The 18,007-nt window shown below is 37.9% G+C and overlaps 1 protein-coding gene across 1 annotated transcript in view; it reads left to right on the top strand.

Annotated features, from left to right (window-relative positions):
- Positions 1–18,007, top strand: part of stxbp6 (syntaxin binding protein 6 (amisyn)) — a 66,655-nt gene that overhangs the window by 5,764 nt on the left and 42,884 nt on the right. The window contains exon 2 of the mRNA XM_041971674.1: positions 6,101–6,311. Within this exon, the coding sequence (XP_041827608.1) occupies positions 6,158–6,311 (154 nt within the window). The 5' untranslated portion in view covers positions 6,101–6,157. The remainder of the gene's footprint in view (positions 1–6,100; positions 6,312–18,007) is intronic.

An 18,007-nucleotide genomic window follows, 5' to 3' on the forward strand; every position in this document is an offset into this window, starting at 1 on the left:
AAACTAATTTAAAAACAAATTTTTATTCCCTGGCTTTTAACTCACACTGAACTTTTGGCATTTAGGCCTTTGTGTTTTTCTGGTGTTTGTTTATATCTACTTTTGTGTTGTTTTACTTGTTTTCAAACTGTACAGCACTTTGGTCAGTTTCTGTTGTTTTTAAACATGCTTATAAATAAACTCGATTTTGATTATGTATGCAGATTGTTTTTAAATATTCTCTCTATACATTTATTGCATCCCTCAACAAAGTGCAGATAAAAACAAAATCTGTAATTTTGTGTCTGATAGATATAGATATCTGATAGAACTGTTATTGGTACACATGGAAATGCAGAAATCAAAACTCATGAAGTGTTTTGCCAAACTCAGAATGACATTCACATACAGCCAAAAATAGTTATTTTCTGTTTTGTACATCTGACCTGCTGATAAGGGTCTGTAAAGTTTAACATTTTCCTGCTTGTGACTAAAGCTCAAGTGCAAAACATACTTTTTTTTTTTTTTTTAACAGAACTATACACACTATTATTCACTGAAGTGAATTTTTCCAGGGAGCCTTTGTAAGATCTGGCCAGGGAGAACAGATGAAAATTAGCCCTTTAGCTAAATCAGGCTTTTTAATATGCTCTGTTCCTGTCCAAAAAAAAAAAAAAAAAAAGTGTTGGGATGTTCAGCATCATTTAACTTCTACAGAAAGACGTCTTTCTTTGCCATTTCTAATTTCTCTCTACAAAGTCTTGGCAGGGGTTTTTGTTTATTTTGAAGGCTTGTGTAGCTGAGAATGTAGAGATGAAGATGGATGGATTAAAAAAAATTATTTTTGGTATGCTATTATTCCTCATACTGAAACATTTGTGGGGAAAACAAACTTCTCTAAATGTTTAACTACAAGTACTACTACTGATACCAACAATGAATCTCAAACTAGATTGGCTCTAAGTGTGCATGGCTGTCCATCTTGTCTATTAGTAGTATTGTTGTAGCTGATCAGTATACAGTATCATGCAGTACTATACAAAATTTTAAATATACTCCTATGTGGACCTTGTAAACCCAGTGAATGTGTTCTCTTTAGTGGCAGCAGGTGAGGTGGATGTTAGCAGTGTGTGTCCGCTGGGCCTTACAGAATGAATGAACTTTTGACTGAATGACAGACACTTTCTTTAACTATAAAGCCTCCCACACATGGTCCACAGTGTTCCAGTTTTCACAAGATATGAGCTACCTGAAGGGCTCCAAGGTAACTTTGTGTAGGTTCAGTGAGATTTCTATGCTTTAATGTGAAACCACACAGGTTTCTATGGTTTTATACATGATCTTTTAAATTATAAATTAGTGCAAGGATGACCTTTTCATATATCTTAGTTAGCCATTTATAAGAAGTGAACATATTAACCCTAGAACTGGTTATAGTATAGTGTTATGATGCATTTTATTTTTGTGAAAACCTGTTATGACATTTTTATCAGTCACTGTGTCAAACAGGTGACAGTAAATAGAGGACCTTGTGTATACCCTTAATGCAATTCTGCGGAAATACAAGAAGTGCTGTTCTAGGAAAAGGTAGTTTCACTCGGAGACGGACCAGAGAAGTACTTCTTGTGGGTCTTAGTATTTTGCATTATTTTGGGAACATTATCTTCTTTTTTCCGACGTTTGTCAGCTCGGCTGCTGTTAAATGTAACCTCTGGCTTGACGTATTTCAACGTTATCGATGACTATTGGTCAGCAGTGGCAGTTTTCCAGTCATTAGGTTTTGGGGGTAGGGCAGTTGGCTCGTGTTCATGTTCATTTTGTTCTGTGGGTTTTGCTTTGTGATTATCAATCACTGAAATTGAAACTCTATTAGCTTGTTCTTAGCTGCTGAGCATGCACTTTTAAAGTGTCCTGCTTAGTGTTTGTGGCAGGTTGTTCATTAGCAAGTCAGTTCGGTTAAACATTGTTTTGCCGTCTGCCTTGCTTTGCCTTGCAGTATAGTAATCAATCAGTGAGTTGAAACTGACTGATTGGTTTATCAGCATCAGGGTGGCCTTTGCGGTATGTGGTTGCAAGCCTTTATATGTCTCAAATAAATGTGTGTGCCTGACAAAGTGATTAAGTTCCACAAGCCTCTGGAGGACATTTTGGGACCTAAATAATTCACTTCTTAACGACTGTAAACTCCACTAGTGGACAATAAGGCTAAGTAAGCACGGCTTTCATTGACACCATCAGCCATACTGCTGTATACCTCATGGTGTGTTTCCAGTCTCTAAGAAACAAATTCAGATGTAGATGTTGGATTGTAATTAGGGATGCACTGATCCACCTTTTTCACTTCCGATACCGATATCAGAGATTTAGTAACGGCTGATACCAATCCGCTACAGGAAAAACAGCTGAATGACCTAACGAATTATGGCTCATTGTGTGGAAAAGTCTGATCTTTCTTTTGTGCAAGGCAACATCAGATTTGACTTAATGTATTCACTAATTTTTAAACTGAAACATATAAATGTACTGAATTACTTATTTAACAGCTGTTCACCAGTACAGCAATCTTAAATAAGCTTCAAAAGTTTGGTCAAACTTGTAAAAATATGACAAAACTTCCTGTGGTTCAGTCAGTGCAAGTAGGAGTATAATACCCAATGTAAAATAATAAAGTGCTGACACTGGCTCCACTAGCTTGGTTAGTAGATATTCAAAATAAACATAAATCAGTTCTTTACAATTGTTTAGTGCAATTGTGCAAAAAAATAAAAACTTAAAAATGACAATTACTTATAATTGTTATTTCTTATTTAAATGATGGCATGTCCTTTCCGACTCTACATGGTTGCACGTTCACAATTCTCCTCTGCCCCGATGTTCAAAGACACATGTGCATGCACACACAGGTGAGCCCACTCCCACCAGCAGAGAGGCAGAGAGCGTGTGTTGGAAAATATATGGCATGAATAACAGATAATAACCAGACTCAGTAGCTATGTTTGCATGAAACAATTTTAATCCGATCGAATGTCCAGTCAGAATTAAAATGCATCATGTAAACATGCCAGCTGATCTGACAGGCCTCGATCGATAAGAATTTTTAATCTGAACAAGGGGGGGGATATTGCTGCTGATTGCCCGGGTCTCTTGGCCGCCCTGGTGTGCCTCTAGCCTTCGTGCAGGCGTGGTGGCATTTGTACAATTCTTTGTTTTAATAATGAAAAATGTTTACTCTGGCACCCCTGCCACTATCTAACCCCCAAAGTGACAAGGTTACAATCATCCACCTACACTAAGTGATAGCGCTAATTACAGGGCACCGGAGGGAGTGACATTCAGCTGAAACTGTTTTTATGGAGGCATTGTCTCAATACTTATGTGGTCTAGTAAGAGATTCCTAAACTGCTGAATACACAGATTAGTTTTGGTTTTCCAGTTCACAAGGATAGTTTTCTTTGTGATGCATAAGACCGTGTTAATGTCACCTAGCAGGCACAGTGTGGGGTTTGCAGGAATGTTACATTTAAGCCACGTTAACATGTCTTCACATACCTGAAGCCAGAACCCGTGAACGGGTGTGCAGGACCACAAGGCATGGAAGTAGTTGTCAGTTGTGTTGTCAGTGCAGTGTGAGCAGATATTTGATTGTGACAGACCCATCCTGAACATCCTTTGTTGTAGTGAGTTCTATGAAGAATTTTGAATTGTGTTAGTTGCATATTTGAATTCTTAGTATTTTTAAAGATGTTGAAACATATTTGTGACCATTTTGATTTAAATTACTGGATAAGTAAGCCTCCCATTTTGAAGTTGGAAGAGAGATTGAATGTTTTTAGCTTGGTTTGACTTCCCCATGACGATTCTGTCGTAGCACCGATCTATAAAACCTGTCAGGCTGGCAGATTGTGCTCTAGAATGTACCTTAAAATGGTAAATGGTTCGTATTTAATATAGTGCTTTACTGTACCTGGAATGATACCCAAAGCACTTTGCATTGTACATCACATTCACCCATTCACACACACATTCATGCACTGATGGTGGAAGCTGCCGTTCAAGGTGCTCAACCGCGACCCATCAGGAGCAATTAGGGGTTCGGTGTCTTGTCCAAGGACACTTCGACATGAACCTGACTTGGCCAAGGATCGAACTGGCAACCCTCAGGTTACAAAACAACCTACTTTCAAGAATTTTTAGATTAGACTAGCGAATTGAATGAATTGAATGAATGCGCCTTGTTTGAATCTGCCGTCTCTCCAGATCTTCATCACTTTACAGCATCAGTATCACTTACCTGCGTCACCCGGGTTTATACGCTAAAAGCTACTTTTGTTAAGGTGTTTTGTGTGCGTGTTTCTGGCACTCTGCAGTGATACATGTTTTTTTTTGTTTGTTTGTTTTTTACAGCTTGCTCGTCTCTTATAGGTGCTCATGATGATTGTCGTTACTGTTTTCTTGTACAAACTGTAGGAAATTCTCTGTTGTGTTTCAACGGTCGTTGCCTTCTATCTGTTATATCTCTTGTCTCTTCTTTCCTTTCTCTACTCTCCTTTGTATTTCTGCTCACACTCCGTCTTTGCAAAGCCAGCAGACCATCATTTTGCTATGATGCTGGTGAGGAGCAAAAAAACAAAAACAAAAAAACTTCCAGATAGCTGATCCTTTTGCTCGCTCCACTTTGAAAACAAGTGAGCCTCCATGTGGCGTGTCATTACTGCATGACATCATTCACAGCGCACAGCACAGAATTACATTAAATAGATCTGCAATCTATGGATCGGGACCATTGTCAATATACCTGATTTTAGAATTTTCTTCCGTTTTGGTACCAATAATTATATCGGACCCTATCAGTACATCCCAACTTATAATGATAGAAACATAATTTGTCAGTACTTTCAGCATTTTCTGTTGAAGTAATTTTATCTGTGTACTTCCATGGAGAACTCGTGATAAACCATGTGCTTTTTTCAAAATTACATTACAATTTTTTTTTTTTTTTTTCTTCTGTCTGCACCGTGGAAGTGGAAGAAACATGATTTCAACAGTCTTAGCAGAGCTGACTTTGGCTACTTAAGGGACAGATGCTGCTTAGTTGCAAAAGGAACCAATACTCTTTTTCTTTACTTAAACTTGCTATATATTTGGAGCAAAAAAGAGTGTATATTTTCAGATGTACTGTGTGGGTGTGTAGAGTTGCATTAAATGGTGTTCAGCTTAATCATCTATGACTGGTAACTGGCTGACCGCTCAAAGAAATGTCAGATTTTACAGGGTAATTTCATGAGACTTATGATTATATGTTTAATGTTCACAGCAGCATAGATTAAATTAACACAACAACCATGTTGTTATTATAGGAGCCCAGTCTTTCGCCTCTGCATGACTTGCACTTAATCTATTTAAAAAAACTGATCTGGGAAGTTGAGATTTGAGCTTTTTAGATCATAAGAGATAAACTGTTAATTGCAAATGCAAAAAATGTATTTTTTTTAAATATCCACATGCTATTATCTCAGTTGTAGGATGCTCCAGAATAAATCAAGATACAGGATTTTTAATGGCCTCTGCTAGAACCATCATGATTGCCCACATTTATTGATCTCTTGTTATAACTTGTGCTGTTTGCTCTGCAGTAACAGGCTCCTGAGTCACCAGCGTTGTTTATCTTGTGGATAACTTTAGGATTTTATTTTCCCTTTTCACTTTGGCACAATCATTCACATAGATGACAAGGTCAACCAGATTAGATTGTGGTAGTCAAAGGCCAAGGACATCGTGACCTCTTGTCTGTCCCATTTTTCTAAAGGCAACATAGCAGGACTGCCTTGAAGGAATTGAATCATATTTGGCACAAGTTTTCCCCTTGGAATTAAATAGGGTCCAAGTCGCACAATGCATTTTGGACTATAACTCAAGAATGTAGACACTAATAATGACAACATATTGCAAAAGCTATTTATATGATGAAGTAATGATGTTTTATATCCAAATGTTAGAAAGGTTCAGTGTGTAGAAACAAGGATGTAAATGGCAAATCGACTGACTGGTGGAGAGGCCATAACTAGAGTTTCTTCTTAATTTTCATTTGCTGTTTCTTTTTACTCTCTCTCCCCCTTTTTAGTGAAGTTTGGACCCCTGCCCTTTAACTGTTTACCAGCTGTTTACTCCCGTCTCAGAGATGAGTGCCAAGTCAGTTATCAACAAGGAGATCTTTGCTCCTCATGATGAGAAGATGCTTGCTGCTGTACAGGTGAAGAGGAGGACAAAGAAGAAGATTCCTTTCCTGGCCACTGGTGGTCAAGGAGATTACATGACTTTCATTTGCCTATCAGGTAGGCACATATGAAAGCATTTTCTATTTATTTCTCAGTTGATTTTTTTATGTGTAAACCTATTCATATCTGGGCATCAGTTGTTGAAACTCAAAATCACATTTCAGGGTGCCTCTTTTATTTTTCAGACTGCTTATGCTGATGAGCATATTCATGTTAACTCTGCCAGCTGAATGCCATGCTAGATAAATGTACTTATGGGCCTCAGGTCAGTCATTTCTAAACAGATTCGATTCATGCTGAATTTGAGTAATTGTTCCTCTAGTTAGTGAGGTTTGAATTATTTTTATTTTGATATTTATTTCCGTGATATCTGAACATTAGCGGTTATATTGCTTGTTAACTGAACTGAACATATTGTTCATGAGTGGAACAACTAAAGTTTGTTAATTTTGGTGCCAGCAGGACTGCACATGAAGATCAATGACATTTCTTTATTCTGATTTTTACATCATTCCCTCCTGCAGAAGCTTGCATAGCCAAGGCTTCAGTATTATTAATGTTGGATAAGAAGAATTTAGATACAACCCAAAGACTAGAAAGGCTTTGTCTGTGTCGGATTTAAAGTCAAGGTTGCCTGGCTGCATGTAAGCTACTTCCCTCTGAGCCTCTGTGTTTACACTCTCAGGTATACACACATAAAAGCCTGAGTCAAAAATTAACCAGGTTTTAGAGAATGGACATGGTTTTAACAGAGGGCTCATGATGAGTCGTTTCTTCTTTCATGTGGAAATGAATTTTACTTAATATTCACTTTTTGTAATGGCAGTCTCATTACATGCCCAGGAGCAGCCTTCTCTTCTGTGTCTCATTTAATCATTGATGCTCCAAAACTCTTTAAGTGATGGGATGTCACAACTGCTTCTTCATCTCCATGGGCTCATTCACTATTAAATATCTGATCCTGCAATTTATTAAATTTTTAAAATTAAGAATAAAAATGCATAGTAATACGTGGCAAGTATTTTTTTTACAGGATTTCCTTTTAGTCCACAAATACTGTAATGTAAAGTAGTAAAGAAAGTATTTTTTCCATCAAAATTACATATCAAGATAGACTAAGAACTGTTGGGAGACTGTAGAGGCTGAATGATTCATGTGGCTAGCTTTCAGTGCTGTTTACACATGTGATTTTCTTCATGCTTATTTTAGCATTGGATCAGTAAAGGTTGATTTAAAACGGCTTAGTTCTGTAAATGTATTCAAGTATGTTTTGTATTGTGTACCTTTTTTGATTTCTTACTGTACTGAATAAATTCTGAACAAAATGAAAATGATGCTCTAATCACATGAATGATCAAAGAACAAAACAGCCAATCCTTGTAATAATAATTGTAACATACCTTGGAAAAAGGAAAAAAAAATCAGATTGTTCACGCTTTTCTTTTACACATCCAGTCCAACTAGTTTTGTTTGTGTCCTCATTGAGGTGCGGTGTCTGGTTAGCAACAACCACTCTGTTTACCATCAAACACCATCATATATGCATCATGGCCATGTGCAACAAATAGCTGCAATGGCACTTTCTGATGACCCTAGTTTATTTGCCACAAATGGGTTAAGCACAACTTGCCTGATGCCCTCATTTCAAAACCACTTGACAGTTGCCTAAAAACAAGAGCATATAGGACTCTGCTAATGTCTCTTGGCAGGCTGATTAATTAAACTGCCTCAGAAGCTGCATTTAGTAGAAGATTTAAATAGGCTTACATTTAGGTATTTGCTTCAGTCAGGGTTTTCAACCTTTCTGTAAGAATAGAAAGGTTTAATGTGTGAGTAAGAAGGACTGTTGGCTTTTGCATTCTTGTTTTATTTACTCTTTATACAACCCAGCTCCTTTTGGTCTACAGAGGGTTTATGCAGACTTCAAGGCTGTTTTTTATTTTGTAAAGGATAGAGAGAAATTGCATTCATTAATTTGCCGCTATAAAAAGGAAAAAAAATGACTGGGCTCAGTCATTTTAAAGAAGAAACACATTGCTTCCATTATCATTTAGAATCATCCAGTATGTATGAGTTGACAAGGTTCTAAATCGAATCAAGAAACTGTCTGACCGCAAACAGCCATCATCACCACCACCATCATCCAAATTTATGGATCTCTTGTCTCAGTGTGCTCCTTTATATTTCAACTTTTTTGCTTTCTATAAAACAGTCCCCTGACTCAGCTGTTTTATAACCCATGCAGGATGGTGGTGGTGAATGCAAGCACTGTTATATAGTTCATTCAGCCAACACAGCATTGTTCTGAGTTTCACTTGTGTGTCTTTTTGCTTTTTTTAAAGAGCAAAAACTATCAGTGTGAAACCACCACATGCCTCCCATAGCTTTGTAGATACAATGTGACTTTGGGAGTGCGGCATGTGTGTGACTATCTGTGAAAGTACTGTGTATATAAGGATGGGGGGATGGAGGGGTCACTGACAGTCTCATGGTTACAGTAGCAGATAGTTGGGGCTTGAGGGCCATGCAGTGGCAGCGTTATGTAATCTGTGGCTTGTCATGGCTAAAGGAGGCCTACAGTGTGAGGAGCTGTACGGTAGAGATGACGCAGGCGCTTTACTCTCAAGCTCAGCAGGATGAAACACCAGGTCATCACTTCTGCTCCAAATCTAGTTAAATAGTTATTACTGTCCCAAGATCTCACTAAATATGAGAAACAAAGTTTTTTTCTTAATATTTGAATGAAAATACTTGTTTTAAAGTTATTTTTTAAAATCTTCTTTCACATACATGTAATTTAGGTGTTATACAGCTAACATTGTGACCACAGCATTCAGCTTGGGCTGAATGGTTATAACAGTCTGCTTGTTGAATTCATGGTTGTCTACAGAAGAGAGCTGCATGTATCTGTGGATTGAACAAAGGCCTGGACAGCTGCCACTTGGAGCTCAGTGCTTCTTTTGTCAGAATAACATGTGGCTCTAAGAAAACAAGGCTAGTTCAGCTGACTTGGCTAATTGTTGTTTAGCTTTGGGGCAAGAACTTGGATGTCAGTCATATGTTGGTAACGCAGACTGATAATAATCTTAACATCCCTACAGTAGTAAACAGATTTCTGCCATCAGCTGCCTTTTTTTCCCACAAGATTTAATTCAGAGATACTCAGTCTTTAGTTGAGATCTGGATTTTATCTGTTTACATGTGATTATTATTGTGGGGACAAGTTTCAGCTCATTCACAATTCCAGATGTATATGATTATGCTCTTATTTGTCACTATGTTGTAGCTTAGAGTCAGATTACAGATTCTCTGGCTAAGGCCATCATGTTATGCCTTATCTCTTCATCTCCATAAGGGGAGATGAAACTTGGAGCAACATTACTAGAAGTACGTCATCACTGATTTGTCACAAGCCAGTGTACATGAGGAGATTAAATTAGGATTTCTGTACTACTATTTTTTCATATATTCAATTGTTTTTTTTATTTTTAAGTTAAAAATATTCAACTTTCACATATTTGGTTTATTGCATCAAATTTTATTCAAAATCAAACAGTCCGTATGCTTTGTTTTAAGATTTCTTCGTTGTCTTTGATCATCTGCACACATAACTGCCCAGAAACACATGTTGACGCTTTAACAACAACATCAGGGGTCTTGATGACATAGTAGTGTGCTGGAGCAAGGCCAGAAGCTCAGCATAGACCCTGTTGGTGAGAGATTCCTCTTTGATCACTGGGCTTCATGTGGTGCCTTCATGGCTGGACCTAAGGGCTGAAAAACTGGACCGCCCACAGAATGTTTGGCAGGAGAGATGTGAAGCCAGTCGAGTGAGATAAGACACTGTGGAGGTTCACTGAGGAAAAAAAATGTCTGCTATCCCATTACTTCTTAAAATAAAACAAGTTATCATGTTTTTAGTTGTTGCTTTTGACTCTTGATTTTGGGTTTTTGTGTACTTTTTTTTTCATTATTTTTAACCCATATTGGGAAATTTAATTTCGAACATTTGTCTTTATTCATGTTTCATGTTAATTAGGGCATTTTCATATGGGAAGCATGTAGGCATCCACGGTTATGGGTGTATTCATTTATAACATGGTTATGCAGGCATTCTGTGTGGTGGGTGGGTTTACATGTTTAATTTTATGCGTAGGCTGTCGTAAACGTGAGATGTGTCGAGAGCCTCATGCTAGAATCCTGTTTGCAGAAGATGCATTTCTGCAGGGAGCAGAGGTCAGTTAAAAATGTGATGCATGTATTCTTAAAAGCTTGAAACTGAGCTGGTGATGAATGACAACTGCATATGCTACTCTTAAGTCCATCTATCTTGTGCTTACCTCTTTGTTGAAAGGACAAAGATATCTTACTTTCTCTATTATACATTCAATGAGAAAATGAAATATCTGTATATTTTTTTCTTAGTGTCTTTAGAATTTAATACCACAGTAATCAGTTTTTGCATTTCATTTTGCATTTGTGTACTTTCTCCTTCTCCATATTCATCCCAAGTGTGTTTGTGAACATTGATTACCTGGTAAGATGAATGATCAAAAGATTGTGTTGCTCACTGGTGTGTTAAATGACTCAGGCCAGTCTTGCAGTCAGTTCATTTATGACTGTGGCTGCTGCAACCACAAACTCAACAATCTTACATTTTATCTTTAGATACATACATAATTTGTCTTGTCTATTTATTATCATGTTTTATTTACATAGTGATTGTAATTTTTTGTTTTTTACTGGCCTACATTCTTGTATTTCATCTCACCAAGGTTTGAGAAAACTGTCATTTTAATTCTATTTGTCCTGTACATGCTGCAGAATTGAAAATAAAGCTGACTTTGACTTTGATTTCAGGGTGTGAATGCTTCTGTCAGGGGTTTTCTGACAGGAAAATAGGCTTTAAACTTCAATCTTTTATTGTCTATCTTTTAGATTTGTTGTTTTTTTTTGTCAAAACCTTTTGATTTTGCAACTTAAACATAACCAGTAACAATGGTGACCATGGCTTACCGACAAAGATAGTTAAGAAACAAAAGCCACTGTCTATTGTATTGTAGATGCAGGTGATCATTATATAACCTAAATAATAGAAGCTAATGAATAGCCTTTGAAGACAACAGGAAGTCCAAAGAAATTTCTACTTTGTGCTGCGTCTAACTGATAAAACTTTATAAACATCTCAGGGAGTCTGGGCGAATGCTTGTTAACAAGGTTTAGTCAGGCGTGGGTGTACGAGTTCTGTGGTCCCTTGTGAAGATTGTTGCCTTCGCTGGGTTGCCAGCATAGCACCAGTGACTGATTCTGGCCTCCCTGTATTTACTGAGAGCAAAGACATACAGCCCACTCACACAGGGCCAGATACATCAGCATGACATTAATACTGCATTCCCTCTTCAGATATGTGTGTTTTTGTGTGCAAGAATTTTCCTGTTCATGCCATCCATATCAAAACCTCTTTGTATTATAGTGTGCTATGGCATTTGTCATCTAAAACAAATAGTTTCTTTCCAGCTGAGTTCTTTTTTGTAGGAGGTTGACTGCCGGCCTAAACATGACTTGCTATTACCATTCATTCATACCCACCTTAAAGGCAAGGCAAGTTTATTGTATAGCACATTTTGTACAAGAATAGGGCTGCACGGTGGTGTGGTGGTTAGCACCGCAGCCTCACAGCAAGAAGGTCGCCGGTTCGAATCTCGGCTGGGGGGAGGTTCGAACCTTGAGGGTGGTGGCCTTTCTGTGTGGAGTTTGCATGTTCTCCCCGTGTATGCGTGGGTTCTCTCCGGGTTCCCCGGCTTCCTCCCACCGTCCAAAGACATGCATGTTAGGTTAATTGGACACTCTAAATTCTCCGTAGGAGTGAGTGTGTGTGTGTGAATGATTGTTTGTCTCTATCTGTGTTGGCCCTGCGACAGACTGGTGACCTGTCCAGGGTGTACCCTGCCTCTCACCTGTTAAAATGCTGGGATAGGCTCCAGCTCACCCGCGACCCGAAATGGAATAAGCGGTCAAGATAATGGATGGATGGATTTTGTACAAGACAGTTTGAAGTGCTTTACGTAAAACAATAAAGCATTACAGCAGGGTGCAGGAGAAACATTAAAAAGTACATTAAAACAAACATTTTGGGGAAAGAAAATAAAGAAATCAAAAGTAAAATGAGGTCAAATTAAAGAAATAAAAGTTACAATATGATTAATAGTTATGATAGAAATTGGCATCAAATAGAAAAAGTTTAACCCTTTTTTAAACTGCTGAGAGTTTCATCAGACCTGCAGTTTTCTGGGAGTTTGTTGTGGATGGACATGTGGAGGATTCAAGCAGCAGCGTTCTGGACTAATTGCAGCTGTCTGATGGACTTTTTATGGAGACCTGTGAGGACAGCTTTACAGTAGTCCAGTCTACTAAAAAAATGCATGGACAAGTTTTTCTAAACCCTGCTGAGACATCAGTCCTTTAATCCTCTATGTTCTTTAAGTGATAATAGGCCGACTTCACAACTGTTTAATATGACAGCTGAAATTCAGGTCTGAGTCCATGACTACTCCCAGATTTCTTTGTTTTTGGGTTCTTTGTTGCTGAGTTTTAACTTAGTTGTTTGAAACGGAGTACTGACTGGTGGACATCAAAACAGTCATTTCATATCAGGAAGGTTTGTAATTTTTGAAAGAAGTTTTTTCCATCATCTTACTAAGAAAGGGATGTTTGATATTGGATTATATTTGCTCATAAGCAATTGGTTCAGTGACGGCAGTTTTAGACGCCTCTGGGATCATGGGGCCCAGGGCCCTTCACTCTGGCCGCCCTGGATGGCCGGTGCCTGGTGGGGTCAGCGGCTGCCAGTCTTGGTCCGCTGGGGCCTGTGCCCCATGACCTCTGGCTGGGGCATAGATACACTCGGGACTAGGGTCGTCTTCGTGGTGGGATGGCTTGAATTTGTGCTCCGGGATTGCTACTAATCGCCCGGGTCGCCCTAGTCTGCCTCTAGCCTCTGTAGAGGTGTGGTCGCATTTGTATCATCATACTCATCGCTAATCACTCCTCATTCCTCATACTCTGCATGCTGACAGTCACTGAGTTGTCCAGTGAGTTTATACAGTAAGAGCTACTTTTGTTTAGGTTTTTTTTTGTGTGTGTTTCTGGTACTTTGGTTGTTGTTGTGAGAATTGTTGTTGCTGTCTTGGTTATTTTCTTTAGGAACTCCTGATGATTGTCAGTATAATTTACCTGTAAAAGCTGTAGGCGATTCTCTGTTGTGTTTCTCTACAGGTGTAGCAGTTGTCTGGTGTTAAGATGGATTGAACGGTTGTTGCCTCTCTATACTGTGTCTTTGTCTTCTCTTCCTTTTTTCTACTTTACTTTTTACTTCTCTTCATTATCCTCCTTTTTTTCTGTCCCCTTTATTCAGGTCCAGCAAGTTTACATAAATTTCACAATTCAAAATAAATAATAAAATAAAATAAATATAATAATAATAATAAATAAAATAGAATATTATCAAGAGGGGGCTTATACTCATAAAGCTCTCTTTTGCAAAGCAAATTTGTTCGGCACAACACAGCAGCCAGACCATCATTCTGCTGCTATGATGCTGGACAGGACAAGTTAAATAAATAAATAAAAAGTAAATAAATAAATGAAATAGTTGGAACTTTAGAGATGACTAGATCCAGACAGTGTCATCTGTTGTGCATTTTGCCCTTCACATGCTGAGTTAGACCTAAGTTTTTAAGAACCCAACACAACTCTTTGGTCTCTCTGTCCTGGGGGTTATCAGCATGAATGATGAAATCACCAACAATAACTACACAATGTACAATAACTGCAGTCAAGGCCGACACAGATTATTGACAGCACTTCATAAGGCTGGGCAATATATTAAGATTTTCAAATATATATACAGACTTTATCACACGCATATAGATAGAAGGAATACTGTTTATATCAAGATCCCTTGTTTTGAGTTAAAAGCTTATCTTTTTGCATTTTGCATACCTGTATTTTTGTTACGGTCATTTTTCATTCTTTTTGTTTTAAGAGAAATAGATGTTTTAGAGCTATGAGTCTGCTCATAAGGATGAAGCCCCCCACAGCTTAACACCTCATCCAACTACATGTTCTCATGTAATTTAGCGGTATTAATGCTTTCCTGGAAAAAACTGCATTCCCCTTCAGATCTAATGCGAGGCAAAGCCTGCTGCGGCAGAAGAGACCTGATCTGCACTGGCTGGGACTTCTATATAGTTGTGTAGTAAAGTGTAGATTGTCATGACAGTATAAATATTTTTGCTTTCTTTCTATGTGCATGTGCTTCTTTGTGCATGACAGCAGCGTGAATGTGGCTGATATCACTGTGGTCTGGTAAGAATATTTATGGCTCTGTAAACTCTGCTGGACGTTCCTCTGCAGCTGCTGTAGAAACCGCTTTGAGCTTTTTGGGTTTCAGTGCGGTTCTTGAAAATGTGCACATTTATTCATATTTTGCTGAATTTTACATAAGGCAAAAAAAAAAAAAAAAAAAAAAAAAACTGCATGGATCCATCCCTGTACACCACCCTTTACTGAATACTCACATCATATGATCCAGAACGACAGGAATCTAAAAATAAAACAGCACAAAATCCTGTGCGGTCAAAATAAACACCTGTGGCCGAAATAGGTAGAAATGATCATATTTCTTCTGTTCTTTACATACTAAATATTAAAACAAGTTTTAATGAAAAGTCGTGTAGTTTAAGGGAAAGTCAGGGACCAGCAAGGCTTCATGAATTTTATTTGACAGTCATTGAATATGCAAAATGGTTAAAAAGACAGTCTTGGCTGTCCCAGTGTTTAATGCTTCTAATTTATACAAAATAAAGATTTAGTACAAATACACTACACTACACTACAGATTTCAACTAAACCTGTGTTGAGTACTGTCTGCTCTTTGGGGCCCAAAACTTACGGGGTACCTATTTGAAAAACATTAGTTCAGCAAGTGAGGTGATTAAGTGTGGTGTGGGGCTGCAGGAGAAATTGAAAATCCTGGTAATTCTAGTGTTAATTTAATATACAGCTACTTTAATTTCAATCAGTTGTTTTAATGCACATGTGCTGCTGATCCGTGATAAACATGTATTTACCAACCAAGGCTGTAAATTAGAACAGGTTTTTTGGTTACTCAACCACAAAAATGATTTTAAAATATATATTAATATTGTGATTCAGGTAAGAAATACTGATGTGAAATCAAGTTTATATCATCCAGCCCTAGCTGTTCAACAAAGTCATCAAAAAGGTTGCGCAATTTTAAGTGGCCTGTATCAGTTAAGAACAACTTACGAGAGGAGGAATTGATCTGGAGAGCCACATATTCAAATGAAGCAAAGTTTTAATAAGACATCTTATTGCTTTGGAGGGAGTCATTAAACAAAACAGCCACTCCTCCACCTTTCTTATGTGATCTAGCTTCACTTACAGAGCTGAGGTTTGGAGAGGTTGCGTAGATAAAAAACAACAAAAAAACGAGAAATCAAGTTTATGCTTTTTAAGAACGTATTTCCTGCTGAAAATAGGTTCACTGTGCTCAGAGCATCATCTGTTCAATTTTTATGGGTGGGCTAAGGCTGCTTAGGATTGAACACAAGATGTGATACATTTAGAGAATGTAAAAAGATGGGACTGGAGCTTGGGGTCAGTTTGGTGGCAGTGGTGACCAGCTTCTTCATCTGGGTAGTGAAGTTCAGGAGGGATGAGGAGGATGGGGAGAGGGAGGTTGGAGAGGAGGGTGACCTGGATGCAGTATGATGAGATGAAGGGGTGGGTTTTCGCTGGAAATTTTCAGGGTTTCGCATATCTCATGGTTGAGACTTTCTTCAAGAAGGGGCTGAGGTGGTTTTATCTCAGTGTTTCTGCGAGGTTCTGTCTTATCGTGTTGTTTTGGTCTTATTATCCTTGTCTGAGGGAACAGTGTCTATTCAGAAAATAAAATGGGTTAGAGGTGATTCCTGTTCAGAATCCATCTGTGCCTGCGGTCCAAAAGAATTTGAAAAAGTCTATTAAACTGAATGTGTGGTACATGCAGCTGACAGCCATGTATTCAGACTAAACAGCCTGCTAAATCTCTCCACTCCTCTAATTGGAGGGAGAGGGCCACTTATAAATATTTGTGCACCCAGACAGTTAATTTTATCCAACAGTTCAGTAAAGTCCTGTTTCAGCCCCTCAGATTGTTGTTTCACAACATCAGTTGACCCCACATGCAGGTTTCCACAGTTGGTTGCACAGCCACAGTTTGCTTAATTTTGTCTCTCACATCTGATACCATTTCCTTGGGAAAGCAGTGGGAAAGTTTGTATGTTTGCCAAACGTGTTTCTCACATCATTCACACTAAAGTCATCAACAGCCAGAGTCTGAGGCCCAGCCTTTTGCTTTTCTTGTTGCCATTTACTTGAACTGTTATGGAACTAAAGCTGCAGCTATTGATTAGTTATTAAGTAATCTATTGATTTATTTTGACGATTAATCAAGTAATCGTATAAAGAATATAAACATTTTGCAGTTATCAAAATTTGACTTAAGCTTACTCTAAGAGCTACATTAAAATAAGACAAAATGACGATCTATACAACAAATAAAAAAAATTAAAACATTTTGTTGTCACATAAAAAATGCAGAAACATGCCTCTCTTAGCTGCCTTTTTAAAGAAAATGTTTCTTTTCTTATTAAGTGCATAAGGTACCACTTGGCAATTCGCCATGAAAAGTAGAAAGTTGTGCTTTTAAGTTCAAAATTATACTCTATTCAGCAAAAACAAGATGAAAAATGTTTTTACACTTCACCTTTTTAAAAACAAAGTGAACAGCAAGCCTGAAATGAGGCATGAAAATAAACAATGTAAATAAAGCCTACTCTTCTTACAAAACATGTAATAAGTTATTCTTGTGAAAAACCTATACATAGTGCATGAGGTATCACTAGGTAATTCACCATGAGAAGCAGAGCAGTGCATTTAAGGGCAAAATTATACTCTTGTTTTGCAAAAACAGATGAAAAAAACCCCAAATAATATGTTCATATTTCACCTTTTTGAAAAAGTAAACAGCAGGCCTAAAATTAGTCATAAAAATTAAACAATGCAAACAAAAGGCTGTTGTGGTCTGCTAATACACTCTTTCAATAAACACACTGCACTGTGTTTTTCTCTTGGTTCAGTGTGTTTTTGACAGTTTTGGTCCTTTTGATTGATTTGTTTCATCTTTACTCTCCTCAGTACTTTCCATTCTGATGGCCATCCTCAAAGTTAGCAGCTAGCTACGCACAGCTATGCACTATCCGGGCGGAACGTCGCTGTTTGAGGGGGCATTGTTTGGAAGAAAAAAGCTTCCGGTGGGAACGTCAGTGAGGTCGTTGTGTAACAAAAATCACCCGGACAGATGCGTGGAATATTGATAATGAATTTCACATTTACTTGAGGCAGATAATTTGACTCAAGGATTTTTAGTAATTAAATTAATCGATCCAAAATCCTGCAGCAGTAGAGCATTTCTGTTGTGGTTATATTATGAACCTTCTTATCCTCATATTCAGATCTGTCCTAGCCTAAGATGAAGGTCTTAGATAGGATGTAGAGCTTAAGTAACCTGAGCGGAGGAAAACAGTTCTGACATGTGAAGGACAGATAATGCAAGTGAAATGCCATCTTTAAGTTTTGGGGTGATACACTATGTGCAGGATGTTGTCTTCAAGAGATGTTAAAGGACA

The sequence above is a fragment of the Melanotaenia boesemani genome, chromosome 20 (assembly GCF_017639745.1).
Source record: "Melanotaenia boesemani isolate fMelBoe1 chromosome 20, fMelBoe1.pri, whole genome shotgun sequence".
In the NCBI taxonomy this organism is placed as follows: domain Eukaryota; kingdom Metazoa; phylum Chordata; class Actinopteri; order Atheriniformes; family Melanotaeniidae; genus Melanotaenia; species Melanotaenia boesemani.